At 39.7% G+C, this 17,963-nt stretch overlaps 1 protein-coding gene across 1 annotated transcript in view; it reads left to right on the plus strand.

Annotated features, from left to right (window-relative positions):
- The window catches only part of COL19A1 (collagen type XIX alpha 1 chain), a 401,244-nt gene that overhangs the window by 337,470 nt on the left and 45,811 nt on the right, over positions 1-17,963 (plus strand). Inside the window, exons 29-40 of the mRNA XM_065911832.1 lie at positions 24-77; positions 178-231; positions 1,591-1,632; positions 4,472-4,576; positions 4,665-4,718; positions 4,951-5,004; positions 9,575-9,628; positions 11,002-11,055; positions 13,175-13,219; positions 15,494-15,544; positions 15,630-15,674; positions 16,092-16,118. Coding sequence (XP_065767904.1) covers positions 24-77; positions 178-231; positions 1,591-1,632; positions 4,472-4,576; positions 4,665-4,718; positions 4,951-5,004; positions 9,575-9,628; positions 11,002-11,055; positions 13,175-13,219; positions 15,494-15,544; positions 15,630-15,674; positions 16,092-16,118 — 639 coding nt within the window. The remainder of the gene's footprint in view (positions 1-23; positions 78-177; positions 232-1,590; positions 1,633-4,471; positions 4,577-4,664; positions 4,719-4,950; positions 5,005-9,574; positions 9,629-11,001; positions 11,056-13,174; positions 13,220-15,493; positions 15,545-15,629; positions 15,675-16,091; positions 16,119-17,963) is intronic.

Consider the following 17,963-nt stretch of genomic DNA (forward strand, 5'->3'; position numbering starts at 1 on the left):
TAACTATTTTCCCCTTTTTGCAGGGTCCTCGAGGTCTCCCTGGGTTGCCAGGAACTCCAGGAACCCCAGGGAATGATGTAAGGACAATTTTTACCTGCTTCCTCTCTCCCCCGCACCTATTTTAGTCTGCTCTTGTGCCATGGTGCAAAGGTTTGAACATGATGTTTCTGTTTTCAGGGAGCTCCAGGGAGGGATGGAAAGCCAGGTCTGCCAGGCCCCCCAGGTGACCCGGTATGTTGACAGACTGTGCCTGATTTATGTATCTTTAATGCACCCAGAAGCCAAACAGCCTACCAAGCAAGTTTTGCTGTCCAAACTAATTAGAATGCTCAGTGACTGCTTGGTGATTTTGTTTATCCCCATTATTTTCTAAAGGGGAAAAAAATTCAAGCTACATCAGCATTTTTGTGTGTGTGGTGAATACTTATTTCCTGAAGGCATAATTCAGTTGTACAATTTTGCCCCGAGTTGAACCTTGGCATATAATGTCTCAATCCCATGGAAAACTGAGTTAAAATACATAGCCACAGATTCTATTCTTTCTAATGCTAGTGACTAAATGAATTTCATTTTTCTAAATGAATGTTTGTAGGTAAGTTTCCCACAATATGGTACATATCTATTGATTTTGTGGCTTTAAAAATGCTGAAATGATTAAATTACAAAACTGCCTTGAGTAGGCTCTTTCAAAATGGGTTTGGGCACTAAATATGTGTCCAAAGTTTTATTTTAGGTTAAACTTTGCTTTGAGAGACTGTGAAATCCCTTTAAATAGCCTCAGAATCAGCAGTTATAATTTAAGAAGCCATATGATACATGACATCGTATTAAGACTTTTGTATAATAAAATCCAAATCTAACCTCTCAGTTCTAAGTCTCACAAATCCTTCTGCTTCCCACACCATGCAGGCCTTACATGCCTTCATAAGCTATGTGCAGAGACATATTTTGGCCTTTAACTCCCCAGTGTACTGAATCATGTGTGCACTGTCTGGGAGTCTAAAGCATTACTAGGGTTTATGGTGTCTCTCTGAAAGGACATTTTAAGACACGAGGCCAAAGCTCTGCCTGAGTCTCCCAGTGTCTATTTTGCCTATCACTTAAGCCACCTATTGGCTCTTTTTTAATTCAGTGAGGAGCAGCTTTAAGGCAAACATCCTGTACTTTCCATATTTCTCAACAGCCTGATGATTTGCTTGGCAGAGGAGTGGTTTCCTTTTAACAAACAATTTGTCTTTATGTATAATTTAAAACCAAGAGTATGTTAAGGTTGGCATGACGGTTGCCTGGCATGACTCAGAATTGAAACGATGACATGTGTGTGTTTCCATGTTCATGGTAAAGAAATGGTATTTCTCTATTTCTCAAAAATGATTATGAATTCTGTTAGTGTCCTGTATTTGTTTCTGAATAGGAAGCCTCATGTTAGCCAACCATCATGATGGCAATGGCAAGGCTCTTAGAAGCCTTATGAGAAATCTCAGCTGCCCAGCATTTTGAGGGAAAATATCTACATTTATTATATGTTTGTATTGTAAGTGCCTGTATATGTCTAAATACCTGTATTTGGTTTTTTCTCCTTATCCACAGATTGCACTTCCTCTCTTGGGAGACATCGGGGCCTTGTTCAAGGTATTCTGTTGCCATGTAAGAAACTGTGTGCTAATTTCCAGGAAAAATCAGAAAGGAAATCTTTACCAGAGGTTGAGTTAGCCTGAACTAGAATTCTACTTTTTTTAAATGGTAAAGCATCTTTCAGACAGAAAAAGGAACATGGATCCATCTGTGTCTTGTGCCATTGGTACTAATCCCCTGACTCTCTTTCTTTACCGGCCTCTCATGTTGACAGTGGAGGGGTGGGGGGCCAGGACGCAGGGAGGAGTGGGTAGTTCTGAGGTGAGCTATGAGTTCTGAGGTGACCTATGAGTTCTGAGGTGAGTGGGTAGTTCTGAAGTGAGCTATGAGTTCTGAGGTGAGTGGGTAGTTCTGAAGTGAGCTATGAGTTCTGAGGTGAGTGGGTAGTTCTGAAGTGACCTATGAGAGGAAGAGTGCCATTAACACCCTGAGCGGACCGTTCTCTCCCTGGAGTGAGCTTTCTCTTAATGGTGCTCACCAGCCCCTGGGCTCTCCACTGTGAAACCCAGTCCTCTTCACAGTATCTTCCCTGGCCAGTCCAGAAGGAAAAGCTGCTCAAGAAACAGCTAGTTTGAAGGCTGAGTTTTATGTCATGGGATTTTACAAAGTGCATTACAAAATTCCAAAGCTGACAATTAGCCCTAACACCTGTGACTCTACTAACACTACTCATTTAGTAGATGACTCTACTAAATAAAGATAATCTCTACCTGTTATCTGACTCCTAGGGACTTAATCTCACTGCCATTGTTTTCTGTAATACTTCCCTTTATTTTATTTGTAAAACAGATGGGGCAGGATGATAATGGAACATATGTAGGTTTTGTGTTTGCCTGTTTCTTTGTGGAATGCTAAGATTGAACCCTTTACATTCCACTGAACCTCATGCGTAGTATCTGTCAATGTATGAATGGACAATATATTTGTATACACACACATGGGCTACAGGGCTCCCTGGTGGCTCAGCTGGTAAAGAATCTGCCTGCAATGCGGGAGACCTGGGTTTGATCCCTGGGTTGGGAAGATCCCCTGGAGAAGGGAAAGTCTGCCCACTCCAGTTTGGCCTGGAGAATTCCATGGACTATATAGTCCATGGGGTTGCAAAGTGTTGGACACAACTAAGCAGCTTTCACTTTCATATGGGCTACATGTATGTATGTATGATTTATTTTATATTCCTAGTATTTAGCCCTGGAGAAGGAAATGGCAACCCACTCCAGTATTCTTTCCTGGAAAATCCCAGGGACAGAGGATCCTGGTGGGCTGCCGTCTATGGGGTTGCACAGAGTCAGACATGACTGACGCAACTTAGCAACAGCAGCATAGTGGGAAAGAATCTGAAATGATATATATCTACATATACCTGAATCACTTTGCCATGTACCTAAAATTACCACAGCATTGTAAATCAACTATACTTCAGTTTTTAAAAAATCAATTGAATAATCCATTCTAAAATGCTATTTATTGCCAAAGTCTACAGATACAGTAATTCACCTTCTTTATACTTTTTGAAATATGGAAAGCTTTTTGATTCTCCTAAGTCCTCAAACATCTCGCTACCTTCATAGTTTTTCAGATTTAATAGTTGTCATCCTACAATTAGGTGTGTGTTTCTTAACTCCTTACCAGCACATTAACTAAATGAAATGATCCTGGTGGTCAAATTGGTTTGGGAAACTGCACACTCCAGCTCCTTCTAATGTTTTCCAGCACTAAGAAGGACCACCATAAAGAGAATTGTTCTAACCCAGCATTTTTTAGGCAAATTGCCTCAGAATCTTTTCAATACCATACAAAATTAGCCTTCCACGGAGCACATGTTTGGAAATCAAACTTGTCCTCGTATACACTGGGTCAAAATATTGAACTTGAATAATCATGGGCTTTCTTGTCAACTTCCCATCAATGGCAAATTTCAGTTCCCACTTCATGTTTAAAGATTTTTCCACTTGGTTAAAAGGATGAAAGAGTAGAGGCTTCTATTGTCCTACCTTTGGTCAGTTGTTAATTTTAAACTATCTCCCCCACTCAGTGGTCCCTATTTTATGCCTTTCCTGACCACATTTTTATAACAATGTATTTAAAAATAAGCCTCTGTAGAGCTTTACATGATAAGAAGTTTATCTTGTGAGCTCAGACACCTAAATTCAGGCCTTTCCAGATCAGCTAAAGATTACAGAGAAGGGGACGGAAAGGTAATTCCACTTAGATTTCCTATCTGCACTTGGATATGACTTAGAAGTCAAGTCCAAGTCACTCAAGTAATTACTTCCCACATGAGTGCTTCAACTAACAAAATGTTAGAAAGCTCTGTATAGGTTTCCAACTGATTGGGCTCTCAGAAGGAAAAAATCCTTTCTTCACAGCTTTCTCTTTTTTTCTTTCTTTTTTAAGGATTTATGCTCTTGGTTGTATGAGTTCTGTGATCTTGCTGATTATTCCAAACTTTATTGCCACCTCTTTTTAAGCATGCTGCCAAGAGTTTGGAACTCTGTGTCCTTGAATTATGAGTTTATCTTTTTTTTTTCCCTGCCACACCACGAGACATATGGGATCTTAGTTCCCTGACCAGGTATCAAACCTGTAACCCCTGCATTGACAGCATGGAGTCTTAACCACTGGACAATGAGGGGAGTCCACTGAGTTTATCTTTTAAGATAGTTTTTGGCCCCCCAAAAGTAGTCATTCTAACTGATTAAATTGTAGAATGACATAGCAGTGACTGTCATTCAGCTCTCACAAAGGTTCAGATAGAAGTTCAAATCCAATCAGAGCTCACTTTTATACATTACTTTGATGAATCTCTAAGTGATCTTATCTCTATCCTCATTAGAATTTCTGTGGCAACTGCCAAGCCAGTGTCCCTGGGCTGAAAAGCAACAAAGGAGAAGAATCAGGTGCTGGTGAGCCGGGAAAGTTTGATTCTGCAGCCCGGAAGGTAAGAAGACGAGGGTTGAGTATGGACCAGGGGACCCTGGAAGTTCCACATGGTGCCTTCTCTTACCTGCAACTGCTCTGTCTTCTAGGGTGATCTAGGGCCACGGGGTCCTCCAGGAATCCCAGGCAGAGAGGGACCAAAGGTAGGGAAATCTCTCTTCTGTGCAACCTTCAATTTGGGGTTAAAAAAAAAATCCATTTGAAAATACAGTACCTTTTCTAAAAATATCTTGGAAAAGCCATTTGCATAGATCATTGATATGTTTCCCAATTCTGTCCAAATGACATGCCCCAAGTGTCCTTAGAAGGATATTTTCATTTTTCCAAAGATGACAAAATGACTGAGCATACTAACTAAATGAATTGTCTTTCTAGGGGAGCAAAGGCGAGCGGGGTTACCCTGGCGTGCCTGGGGAGAAAGGTGACGAGGTAAATGACTCCTCTGACCATGGAACCCTCCTGCTGAGCCTTCGTACATGACACAACAAAAGGACATCAGTTTTCCTATAGCTCATGTCTGATGCTAAACAAATAAGAACAAAAACAGTGTTTTTTTCCAAATGTTAGCACATTTTAAATAATATGTTGATATTTGTTGTCAGTGGTCCAGTTTTGGGACAAGGAAATTTAAGCACAAAGTTAACATATCAGTTAATTGATATGTTTTCATGCAGGAGGTAAAAGTTTTAGATCTCTCAAGACAAAAGCAAGGGGAAAGAGGAAACTTACTGAAAAGAATCCTAAAGGAGCTCATAGAATTGAAGGGCTAGTTAGCAACTAGCCTAGGGATAAGGGCAGCTCCAGAACTCAATAGAACTTCCTGGCCCTCTGCTATAACATGACTCAATTTCAACGACCTTGGTTTGTCTGTATCTCTGCTCAACTTTCAAACTCTTGGGAAGAAAACACACACACACATCCAAAGGGTCTGCCTGGGCTGGTTTTAATCATCTGCCCACCCTCCCACTAAGGTTCAAAGTCAAATGTGGTTTTGAGATGGTGATATAATTTTCTGACTCTCTGCCATACCGATCTCAGGATAGCATTCTTTCCTGCATAATTCACATTAACTCTTAGAAAAACCAATTAGGATGATGAATTGTTGTTAGTTTAAACAGTTTTGATACTAATAATTCTTAATGAAAGTAAGTAAGCCATCTGGCATATATTAACCTTGATGTTGGTGTAGAAAATCATGACAATATAAAGTAGATCTATTTTTGAGTTGGAGTTATATATTTCACGTTATAAATTACCATGTTATTGTTTTTAATTAATATTGATTCTATTCAAGAAAACAGTGAGGTTTGGCTTGTTTTTTTCCAAGTTAAAAATTGAAGAGCAAAGAAATACAACATTTATTTTCATCCATAAATAAAAGAGTAAAGGCATTTTATTTTCGAAACAAGGAAGAATTATTGAGCTTTTGCATCTTCATGCTCCACAGAAAGTTGCACTAAAGTATAAGCGCGGTATCTGATTTTAATAGTCTAACAGCTTTTAACTGCCTAGGTTCAAGAAGTAGGCTTTAAAGGCAATTGAGAAGGTAATAGCAAAAAGATCAGGAAATAATTGGAATTCGGGTTTTTTTATAAGTGACTCTAAATTAAATTTATTAGAAGTTAACTTTTATTGATTCTGCAGTGAACTGAACCCCTCCTTAATTCCTCCACTATTTTAGTATGCTTTTCCTTAAGTACAACTTGTGGATTCTTTAACACAGGGTACACAGATGTTGCACAAGACTCTTAGGCATTCAATTCCAGCTAGTTCATAAGGAGATTATCTTTCATTGTTTCTTCACATCTCATGAAAATTATGAATAAACCTGAGGTAATATACAACTCAGTTAGGCCTTTTGTGAAGTATGGGTCAATGCAGTTTGTCCCTCTCAGACAGATGGGAAGTACTGAATATTATCTTGTCTTCTTGGACTCAAATACTCCCTGAAATTTTAACTTGTTGACTTGTTTAAGTGAATGAAACTTTGCCCAAGAACCTGTGTATTGCCAACTGGCCAATAAATTATACTATTTTAATACACACGTAACAGTCCATGGGATCGCAGGAGTTGGACACGACTTAGCAACTAAACCACCACCACCAATAGCTAATTATACAAGATCTAAGATGTCTGCCCTACACTTAGTGGAAAAGATACAGAATGACATCACACTCTCTCTTTGAGGAATTCCCGATTATTATTTAATAGTGATCATAATCCATTTGGAAACTTAAAGAGAAGAGTTGGCTGTTGTTATGGCTTTAACAAAAGTGATATTGTCCTCTGTCCAGTTATTACAGATGTTCTTTCACAACTCAAGGTAACAAATTGGCAGATACTGATAGAACACAGACTCACCTCTTATAATCAGAGGGAATTCTCGCTTGTAACTCAGGTCTTTTTTACAGTATTTTAGAACAATAATCAATCAGTGGGACTTGCAGAATATTGTCAGCCATAAATTATATCAATGGAAAAATAAATATTCTTGATAGCAACTGAGCTATGAATTGTAAAATCAAAATATCAGAACAGAGAAAGAACTTAGTTCTAATGATCCTTGACTATCTATGCAATAAGTTTTAATTTGTATTTTAGTTTGGTACAATATTTTAAATCTACTGTCTTACTCTTTATTATGTATTTGTCTTCTTTAATGATGTTCTTGTCTTCTAAAATTATCTTCTTGCCCTTTATACATCCACAGTAACTTTTACCCTTAGTACAGAATTTCAGCTTGTTCAGAGAAAGACTGCTGAGAATGATTTTTTTATTTATGGACTGAGGTTTATTTTAAAGTTTAATGTGGTCATCAAAGGTTAATGAGTCCCAAGCTTATAAATTAGACTACCTAAAGACTCAGCATCTTTAGACTGATTCAGTCTTGAGACTAAAAGTAGCAAAAAGAAGAATATATAAGAACATACATATCTTATACATGTACATATAGAGAGTATTTTATGGAAATGTGAGTATTTTGAGATAAAGCAATTTGTGGTATACCATTTATAATCTCTAGATACTCAGAGGTCCATTCCCAAAGGAAGGTTTTTTTTTCCTTTTCACTTATAACCCCATAAACAAGTTAATGGTGGGGTAATAAAAAGAGCCAAAACAGCATGCTAATGTGTACTGCCTGCAGATGCATACACATGTGCATGTGTGCGCGCGCGCGCACACACACACACACACACACACACACACACAGAGCATTGCCAGTGAAGACGAACCCATCTTGAACAAAGTTCAGATCCACATTCTTTAACACAAGTGTGCATACAATTTTACCCAAGACTCTGATTACAGGAGGCATTTCAGCACTCCCAGGAAGAGTCCTTGCAGCATTTCTTCACCTCCTATCACATGAAAAATCTAAGGGAATATATGATCCCATTAGGCATTAGATGGACATATTCCGTAGAGCTTGATCCTTGATCCCATTAATGCAGTGAACCCTGTACCCTGTGGAACCCTGCTCCTCTAGAACTCCCCTAAATAGCCATGTAGCAATTTACCATGGTCACTTTATCTGATGTGTACAATGTGTACCACATGTATATTTCATCACAGTAAAAGACAAGGGAACTTACAAATAACAATTAATGATTTGGCACTATAAAAGTATTACTTAGTAAAGAAAATTGAATCCTGAAAAAGTGGAACCATTCAAAATAGAACTTGATACATCATATGTTTATCTGAGATAATAAATGGGTATTTTAAAGTATATTTTTCTCATCAGAGAAGTCATCTGAGTTTCTTACGGAAAATCTGAGAAATATACAAAAACACTAAGAAGAGTAAAAGTGACTCCAAGTTGTGCTTCTCAGACTGTTGGTGAAAGTCCTATTGTGGTCCACAATCTCGGATCCACAATTCCAAATCTCAAATGCCTCTGAAAACCTGACAAATTTTTCCCAAGTTTGGATTAAATTTCTTCAGCAGGAAAATCTGACCTGAAGTCAAATGGAGCCAATCTATGTAACCCATTTGGTGAGAATATCATGTGTTTTGCAACAGAAATATTTGCGTGTTCATTAGTAGGTGCTGCCTTAAATGCCACTGGGAGTATTATGTAATATCAATATAAGCACATGTGTTTCCTTAAAGCAAATCTGAAAATTCAGTACTCTGAAGCACATCTGATATAAAGTTTCCAGATAAGACATTGTGAGCCTCCATCAGTCTCATCTCTCAGGAACTGCATTTCTAATTTTTTTAATAATTTGGACCTTACCCTATGTAACATTTTGTAATTTCCCTTTTTCTATACTATTCAATAGCTTTTGAAACATGATTTTAATAGCTGTGAAATATTTCATAATATGAGCTTATTTAAATTGAATATTCTGCTGCTGACATATCTGATAAAGGAACAAATTAATTACACAAATTATCAGTTAATCTTAGCAATTTGTCCTTGAATATATAAATGTATCCAGTGTAACTAGCATGATGCTACAAATCTAAGACAGAGCAAGAGAGGCTTTGTGTTCACTTTTACACTTAAGCCACTAAAGGATTCCAAATTTAAATTCACTGATGAGCCAAATTTCTTAAAATGAACTGGCCAGCTAAACTAAATATTATATCATAAAGCAGATTCCATTGTTCTGCTAGTTGAATGAAGCATTCATGTAATGTATTTCTTTGATGGCATTCTGCTCCTCTGAAATTTGTATTTTCATGCTTTAACAGTGCCGGCTTCTCAAAGATGCTATTGATGATTGTGAGGATATGTGAGATATGACATCAAAAACATTCTATGAATCACCAGACACATTAAATTATGTTCATTACAGATGCCATGCATGCCACAGCATTTTAGCTCAACATCCTTATTCTTAGAAAGTGGGTCTTTGCACATGACAAACACCTTGTTTCTTGATTAGCCAACATAGATGTTTTGTTTTCAATAGTCAAAACATTTGCTGAACTAAAATGCTTTGTTTCCAATGATATAACAGATTTTATGGTAGGAACTATCTCTTCCAGGGTCTCCAAGGAATTCCAGGGCTTCCAGGTGCTCCTGGCCCCACAGGACCGCCTGTAAGTATTTGCTAAAACTGTTTTACTCACCACTCGTGTCTGCTGAGATGATGCCAGGTGAACTAATGTTCCTCCTTGCTTTTTTGTTCTCCGTTCCTCCATGTAGATTTTTCAAGCATTGCCTGGAAAAGTAGCATCTGATGTCTCAGATTTTTGTTAGTGTTACCTGAGGCTGCTAGGGGTTGTGGAGACTTGTCTGTGATTAGGCAAGTCAATTTGAATAAATGTTGGATATAGAAAAGAACATTACCTCTTTTAGTTATAATTTTTTGGCATTGACCTTTTGGATACTCAGATGGTTGGTTACACATTACATGTGAAGCACCATAAACTAAGAATTCATTCTCTAGATGAGGGGGAGAAAAAAATGGGTCAGGGATTATCAGATTCAATTTCATTTTATTCCAATTTATGAATTAAAATATGCTCCGCTTTAGTTGGCACCTTTTCTCACTGTCTCTCAAATGCAGTATCACATTCTTTGTGTCTTTAGGTATCCTGTTTTCTTAAAACAGAAGTCTCTCTTCCTTTCCTGCCTGTTAAACCCAATCTCTCCTTAAAGTAGAGCTCAAAACTAGGGTTGCTGGTTAAAATACTGGATATAAGCTTAAATTTTAATTTCATATAAATAAATAGTTTCATAGCATGTTTGTCCCAAATATTGTATTTTTATTTGTTACATCTAGCAATCCTATTCAAGCCTCAATTTTTACAATCATCCTCTCCTTAGAGTTCCTATGCAAATAATATGTAGGAAGGTAATCATGTTCCTTAATGTTTTGAATCATGGATTTGCCATAATGAAAATTTTACCATTTATGCTTTCACTGCAGTTATATTGAACAAACCTGAGTCTAAATTGTACACTAAAATTAAAAGTTAAGAGCAAAAGTTGTGAAAGGAATCATGGAAATTATAGCTAACTGTTCTCAAAGAAGATTTTAAATTAAATTTTACTTTCCATTGGTAAAATGCAGATCGCATAACTCAATATGCACCTTGTTAATTCTGCTCTATGAAGTATTAAAATGTTGATCACTACCAAAATTATAGCTCATTTAGGAAGGCATAATGTTATGTAAATTGCCATTTAAACAGCAAGGCTAAATTTTTAAATATATTAAAAGGTTCCAATTAAGGTCATTAAATGTGGTTGGCCAAGGTGAAAAAGCGACCACAGATACAAATTTTTTCCTTCCAAGGGCTTATCAGCAGGATACAGCTGCGGTATCAGCCTGAAGAAATATACGCTTATAGGACTGATTTAATTATGATCAAATGACCTTCAAAATGTATCAGTTTGAGCAACCAACTTCCAACACGCTTGGCTTTTCTTGTTGTTTCAGTGACAAACTTAGTTTTGTGTTTTACAGGGCTTACTAGGAAGAACGGGACACCCTGGCCCCATGGGAACAAAGGGTGACAAGGTATAGAGGGAAAATCTCACTTACTGTCCAAATTGGGGTTTGGGGTGGATGCGAGGCGAGACTACTTTTAGAGAAAGTCTGGAAAATCAAGCAAAGCTGCAAAGTAGGGCAGGTGTCAGGGAAGGGGGCTTGGAAGGACACAGGTCCCGAAATTGGTCTGAATACAGGAGATATGCTCCTAGGTAAAAGGGTGAAAGCTCCAGGCTGGATACAAGGTCCTGGGCATCCACTGTGTGGAAGGACAGGGTGAGGGCTGCCTCCTGATGAGATGCCGGAAGGTGGCTAGTATTGGGGCATCCAGCCACAGGTGCCAAGGCTCCCAACAGCTCACGGCTCTCAGCTTCAGAATTCCACTAACTGATGGGCTTGCTGAGGAAATCTGGAAGTTCCATCCTTTGAGAGTCATAGGGGAAGTCCTCTAAAGAACATCACAGCTTGCTTCATGGGGAGTCCAGTCAATGAGTCAGCAGGGAAGGGCAGCAAAAGAGGGGTCTCAGCAGGAAGTTCACACGGTACCTGATTTAATATCTGAAGTCCCCCCCCCCCCCCACCGCCCACCGCAGTGTGATAGAGCCAGCACCTGAGTCACGTGGACTAACTATTCCAATTTGAGAAATTTAAGAATCAGGAATCCATAAGTCACTTCAGTGGCTCGTACCCTGAAATGCCTACAATGGGCATAATGGCATCAAGGAGCAGAGGAATCCCCCTCCCCAAAATTGAAAGGCAACCGTGTGCTTATTCTAGACAGTCTCACACATATTTCTCTGATAGCATCCCAGGGAGCTTGCCCAACCCCAAAAGCCTTTTCTCTGTGTTCTTGATGGAAATTACTCTGTCGGAGATTTGCCTTTTGAGGTTAGTGGGAATTCCACACAGAGATGAGCTTTGGGCCACAGTTAAGAATGAAAATATGACTTTTAATTGTGCCAGAAAAATAAAAGTCCTTTCAGTAGGCACCTGTTTTCCTTGTTTGTTCCCCTCTTGCAGTTCAGGAGAACCATGACAGAATTGTCTGAAGGACTCTGCCGGCAGCCCACAGAAGCTGATGTGTCTTAGAAACATACAGCACACTCATTGTTACTCAGCCTAGGGGAGATACATGGCAAGAAAAACTTTACAGTTGGTCTTTATTGATAAAGACACAATCAGAAGGTTTATATGATTATTTCATTACTGAAAAAAATGGGGAGATTGGAATGAAACCCATCAAATTTGTGAAAATGGACTAAAATCCCTCAAAATTCTTGGGCATGATAAGTAAGAATTTGCTCTCTGATTCTTCTTTAATTAACCATTTCTTGCCATTGCCCCTGATAATCAAGAGACTTGGGAGATTGTTAGAGGCTATTCTTTTTTTAAAAAGAAAAAAAGCAGTTACAGGAAGAGCTGGTTAAAGACACCAAAGGGAGTATCGTGCCTCTGCTTATCACGGACTAATAACCAGCCTGGGCTTTATAAAAATATAAATCAAATCCCATGTTTCAAGTTTCAGCTTGAATTCATTTTTCACAGATGTCATTTTCAGTCTGCCTTGAAGCAGAATGTCTGAGGCTGTTTACATTCTACAGAATGTTTCCTTTAAATAGCACTGTCCCTCGGTCACCTCTGCTCAAGGGGACTTGCCTGACGTTAACTTAGAAAGTGAGAGAGGTTTCTCCCCCTGCAGACATAACTCAGATTGTAATTTTCCACTTTAGTTAAAGTATGTGGATGCGCCCTCTGGTTCCCCAAAGATGAAGGTGGCGGGGTGAGGGTCTGCCCCAGAGAGCCGAGTCCCTGAGCCACCCCCGCTTGCAGGAAGTCTGCTCTGCACCCCAAGGTGGGGAGAGTTCCCCCAGTTGCACTCAAAGCCCAGGACCTTATCGCCTGGTTGTCCGGCTCCATCTAAAAATAAGCTTTGTCCCTGGGGGTGAAACGGTGAAGATCTGAATGCCTGTGGGGAAAGACATTTAGCTTTCCTGTGGTCTAGTAATTCCCCAGGTGAAGGGAAAAGCTGAGCTGAACAAGCCTTTGCAAGGCTGACAAAATGACAAGTCATATCAATTTCAGAATGTCTGGTTCATAAACCTGGGGTAGAAACGTCTGTCACTGATGTTGGTCTGTCTACCCTTTGCAGGGCAGCGAGGGGCCCCCTGGGAGACCTGGGCCACCTGGACCACCTGTGAGTTGTTTCATGTTTAAAGCAGAAATGCATGCTTCTATTTGAGGCTTTTTATAAGCAGCAAAGTCCTATTGTCTTGCACGAGGAACTGTATTCAGTATCCTGTAATGAACATATCATAATGGAAAAGGGTGGGGGGGGAATGCCTTTTGTAAAGGGGTTGGACTACATTTAGATACCTTCAAGGATGAAAGTCGCCTGAGTTTCATGTATGACTTTGAATGACGGCCTGTATGGCTTAGGGGAGCTCTGACTCTCCCTGTGAGCTCAGCCCTGAGGCACAGCGCTCAGATCTGCGCATTGTGGGCCTCCCTGCTATGGGTTCAGTTCACCTAGATGTGCAGCAGACTCACCACTGCCCGCCTGGGGGCCGCTCGGAAAGTCATTTAACCTCAATGAGCCTCATTCATGGGAAATAGAGGGGCCATAAAGAGAGCCCTTCCAGCAATGTGAGTTGCTAGAGAAATTGTGTTGTGCTGTGTGTGTTTATTACTATCCATGATGCCTGAGATGCTAGGAAACTCTATTTATACAGCGCTTAGTGAATGAAATGTACACGGGCCATGAGTGTTCTCCTCAGGGCTGACACAGATGTTGTCAGGAGGCTGGGGAGTAGACAGGTGGCTCTCCCTGGAGCAAGTCTGCCCTCAAGTGGGGTCTCGCTTGAACAGCATCACAGCTTCCATCTCTCCAAATGTTCCTTCCCACGGGCCTCAGAGGGAGAGTTTAAGAAGCCAAACTCGCCCAAAGTGGGCAGAAGTCATCTGTGACTTTGTTTGGGAGAAAATTAATCAAAAGTTTAATAACACGTGCACCTCTTATATGCAAGGGAAACATCCAGGAAAACTGGGTAACTCCCTGAAATGGCCCAAGTCATCCCCTGAAATACTGTCTTCACCAAAAAGCAAAAGGAAGGAAGTGTGTGTTGTTGCGCAGATTTATGTCTTAGCTTTCTCCGTTGGTAAGTTTCTTGAGATTCCGAAGACAACAAAGATAGGTTGCATGTCTGTGTGCTTTGCACATTGAAGACATCGGCATCCGTTTTCTTAAACCTGCTCTTCATTTTACACGGAAGCAGGGCAGGCAGCACCTGAGGCTCAAACACTGAAGTGCACTCCCTCCCTAGTGGACCGCACAGCAAAGCGCAACATGAGCCCCCAAAAGGGACCTGTGTTTCACAGGGGACTTAAGAGATCGCCCTTCCCCCTCCCACCCGGATCCTCCACAGCTATCTATTCTTCAAAACAAATTAAATGCTGTCTCTCCTGGGAAGCCTCCCACCCTGGCCCTGGAAATCTCAGACCATAGTATCCTTGGCCCTGCAGGACTATACACAGTAGACATTCAGCATTTGTCAAACTGCTGAATTGAATTGTCAGATGGATGAGTGAAATACTAAAGGAATAAATGAACAGAGCTCTTTTCCTTCCTTCTCAAGTGTTTGCAGGGCACGCAAATCTGATGCCCTGAGCACCGCTGGCTACCATGGTCCAAAAGCAGGGCAGTGAGGGATCTTCAGTTTTGCAGCTAAAATGTGGCAATCACAATAAAGGAAAATGCAAGTTATTGATTCTATGGGGATGTTTTTTAAAAAAGGCTAAAAGATCGGAACTAAAATTTTCATGTGCAAATTTTTCCTGTATGCTAAAATGTTTGATTATGAAAGCCTCTCAAATGAGTTCTCTTTAAAGACCCTGGGACTTGATTCACAGATCAATTTTATTAGGAAGTTTCTATTCCCTATTGTTTTAAAGTATATATTTTTGCAGAACATCCATGCAGGGTTGAGAATAAAATCGTATCCCCTGTTTCTCTTTATTTTCTATTCAGTATGAAGAGACTGTGGGAAAAAATTACCTTTCAGTAGCCAAATGGTTCCCTATTCACATCTTCATCAGCACTCCTGTATTATGGCCTGCAGGTCAGCAGGCTGTAAACAGTTAGCATAAATTGGCAATTCAGAAACTGAATTTTAATGAGCAAATAATATTTTCCTCTGAATACATTAGTGTCTCATCTGTCAAATCAGCACATTCATCACAGTCCTGCAGAAAGTGTGTGTGCACGCTCCCGGTGGAGCTCACAGGCCTTTGGGTTTTTTTCTTCTGCATTTGCTTTAGAAAAACCAAAAATGGAAACATTGTTATTTTTACTGATAGCATTAAACTCAGTTTCTAAAATAGAATAGGAAAAATATCATTTGGTAAACAACAAAGTTAGAGACCCTCACTATTAACATAAAAGAATAATTCCATATCCCATTTCTTTTCTAAGGGTGTGCCATTCAATGAAGGGAATGGAATGAGCAGTTTATATAAAATCCAGGTATTTACTTTTCTAATTATGTAAAGTCACTTTCTGGTTCCAGGTTACTACAAATTCTTCTCACCTTTTTCTTTCTCTTTTGAAGGGAGGTGTGAGTGCTCCCAGTTACCCAGGGCCACCAGGACCCCCTGTGAGTACAGTTGTTTGTCATGAAGCATAATTTCACTGAAAAGTCACACATATGCAACAAAAAGACATCCTAAGTTCACTGAAAATTATGTGTTAGAAACATAACCAAAATCTTCTGCAGGAGGAAATAAATGAAACCAATAATAATAAGATTGTACACAAAGTAAAGAAAATTACATTATGGGTAGAGATGTCACATTTTGGAAATCTGAGAACTAAATCAATGTCCAGGTGATCGCCGTCATGGGAGTTCTATCAAGTTATAGTTCCTTATCTTATGCTTCAAATCCAAACGGTAGCAAAGCAAAGCTTCACATATTTTTACATGTAGTAAAGCAAATTGGAAAAAAATTCTTCATAGTTTGTGATTTTGCTTCAGTCATTATTTTCAAGGTGACTTCTCATATTTTTCTTATAGGGCCCCAAAGGCGATCCTGGCCCAGTGGTATGTATATTCCCATGTTTGTGTCATTTAGAAAATACATCTTTATTAGAGTTAAGAAGAGCTTCAGGAGGGATGCCTGCCTTCTGAAATGTTTGTCTGTGAGCATGGAGGCAGCCGGCCCGTTCCTCATTTCAAAAAGCTTCAGTCCTGATGTCACTGCCCTTGACTTCCCCCAGCAGTACGTATACAGCTCCTGAGAAACAGGGCACTTTCTTCCAATAGGACTATTTTGATGATCATGAAAGTGGATCAAGAAAGAAAAATATTTATTGAAAAGAAATTCTTTAAGATGTCTGTCATATCTCCTAACAACAACAGAGATAGGAGCAGTTTATTTACTTTCACTGTCTGAGGCAGTTTTTCTGGAGGAGATTTGGTGAGCTGTGATAACCCCATTTACTGGGAGTGATGTGGCGGGAGGTTTACCCTCCACCTGGGGAGAGATCTCGTCCTCCAGCCCCCAAAGGATGATGACTGTGGTCAGTCATCCTCCTCAACCATGAGGTGTCTCTGGAAAAGTTCTGCCAAATGCAGTTAGATTGCTTTTATTCCCTGGCTGACTTTCCTGTCATGTCCTTTACAAGCAGATGTTCTGTCCTTCATATTTCATTTCTCTGTACTTTGACCTTTGGATATATGCTTGAAACTCAGATGTACCTGAAACTGATACAGATTTTCAAAGCACTTTCCACTGCCTGGAGAAAAGACTGAAGGCCCTTTTGTTTCAGTAGAGTTTGGTAAAACTAGATGAATAAGTTTTAAACAAGCAGTACAGCCATAAAAAGCAATCTTTTCACATCTAAATACATTTTCAAAGAAGATGCATAAAAGAGCTATTTTTTTCTTATTAGGCAATTACAAGCTGATTTGTTTTCCCCTAAACTCATGATTTAACCCAGTTAGAAGCATTTTCCAAATATGTCATGTGGGAGCTTCCTTTGTTTTGTGACTCATGCTGTGCTTTCTGTAACACTTTTAATGCTTTCATCCACTATTTCCCCCATTCTAATTTCAATCTTCTTTCATCTTATTGATAAAAATTTCCTCTTGGTCTTTCCTTCTCACACTCACACACACAAACATCCCTTCTGGATCATTTAGCGCACGTAGACTTCTCACTGCCTTCCCTGAAACACCAAAGTTTTTTCATTAGGAACTGTAGTTTAAGGTGAGAAAGCTCTTACCATTACACGCCAGTCAGGATGGCTGCTATCCAAAAGTCTACAAGCAATAAATGCTGGAGAGGGTGTGGAGAAAAGGGAACCCTCTTACACTGTTGGTGGGAATGCAAACTAGTACAGCCACTATGGAAAACAGTGTGGAGATTTCTTAAAAAACTGGAAATAGAACTGCCATATGACCCAGCAATACCACTTCTGGGCATACACACTGAGGAATCCAGATCTGAAAGAGACACGTGCACCCCAATGTTCATCGCAGCACTGTTTATAATAGCCAGGACATGGAAGCAGCCTAGATGCCCATCAGCAGATGAATGGATAAGGAAGCTGTGGTACATATACACCATGGAATATTACTCAGCCGTTAAAAAGAATTCATTTGAATCAGTTCTAATGAGATGGATGAAACTGGAGCCCATTATACAGAGTGAAGTAAGTCAGAAAGATAAAGAACATTACAGTATACTAACACATATATACGGAATTTAGATAGATGGTGGCGATAACCCTATATGCAAAACAGAAAAAGAGACACAGAAATACAGAACAGACTTTTGAACTCTGGGGGAGAACGTGAGGGTGGGATGTTTTGAAAGAACAGCATGTATATTATCTATGGTGAAACGGACCACCAGCCCAGGTGGGATACATGAGTCAGGTGCTC

The sequence above is a fragment of the Muntiacus reevesi genome, chromosome 19 (assembly GCF_963930625.1).
Source record: "Muntiacus reevesi chromosome 19, mMunRee1.1, whole genome shotgun sequence".
Classification (NCBI taxonomy): Eukaryota; Metazoa; Chordata; class Mammalia; order Artiodactyla; family Cervidae; genus Muntiacus; species Muntiacus reevesi.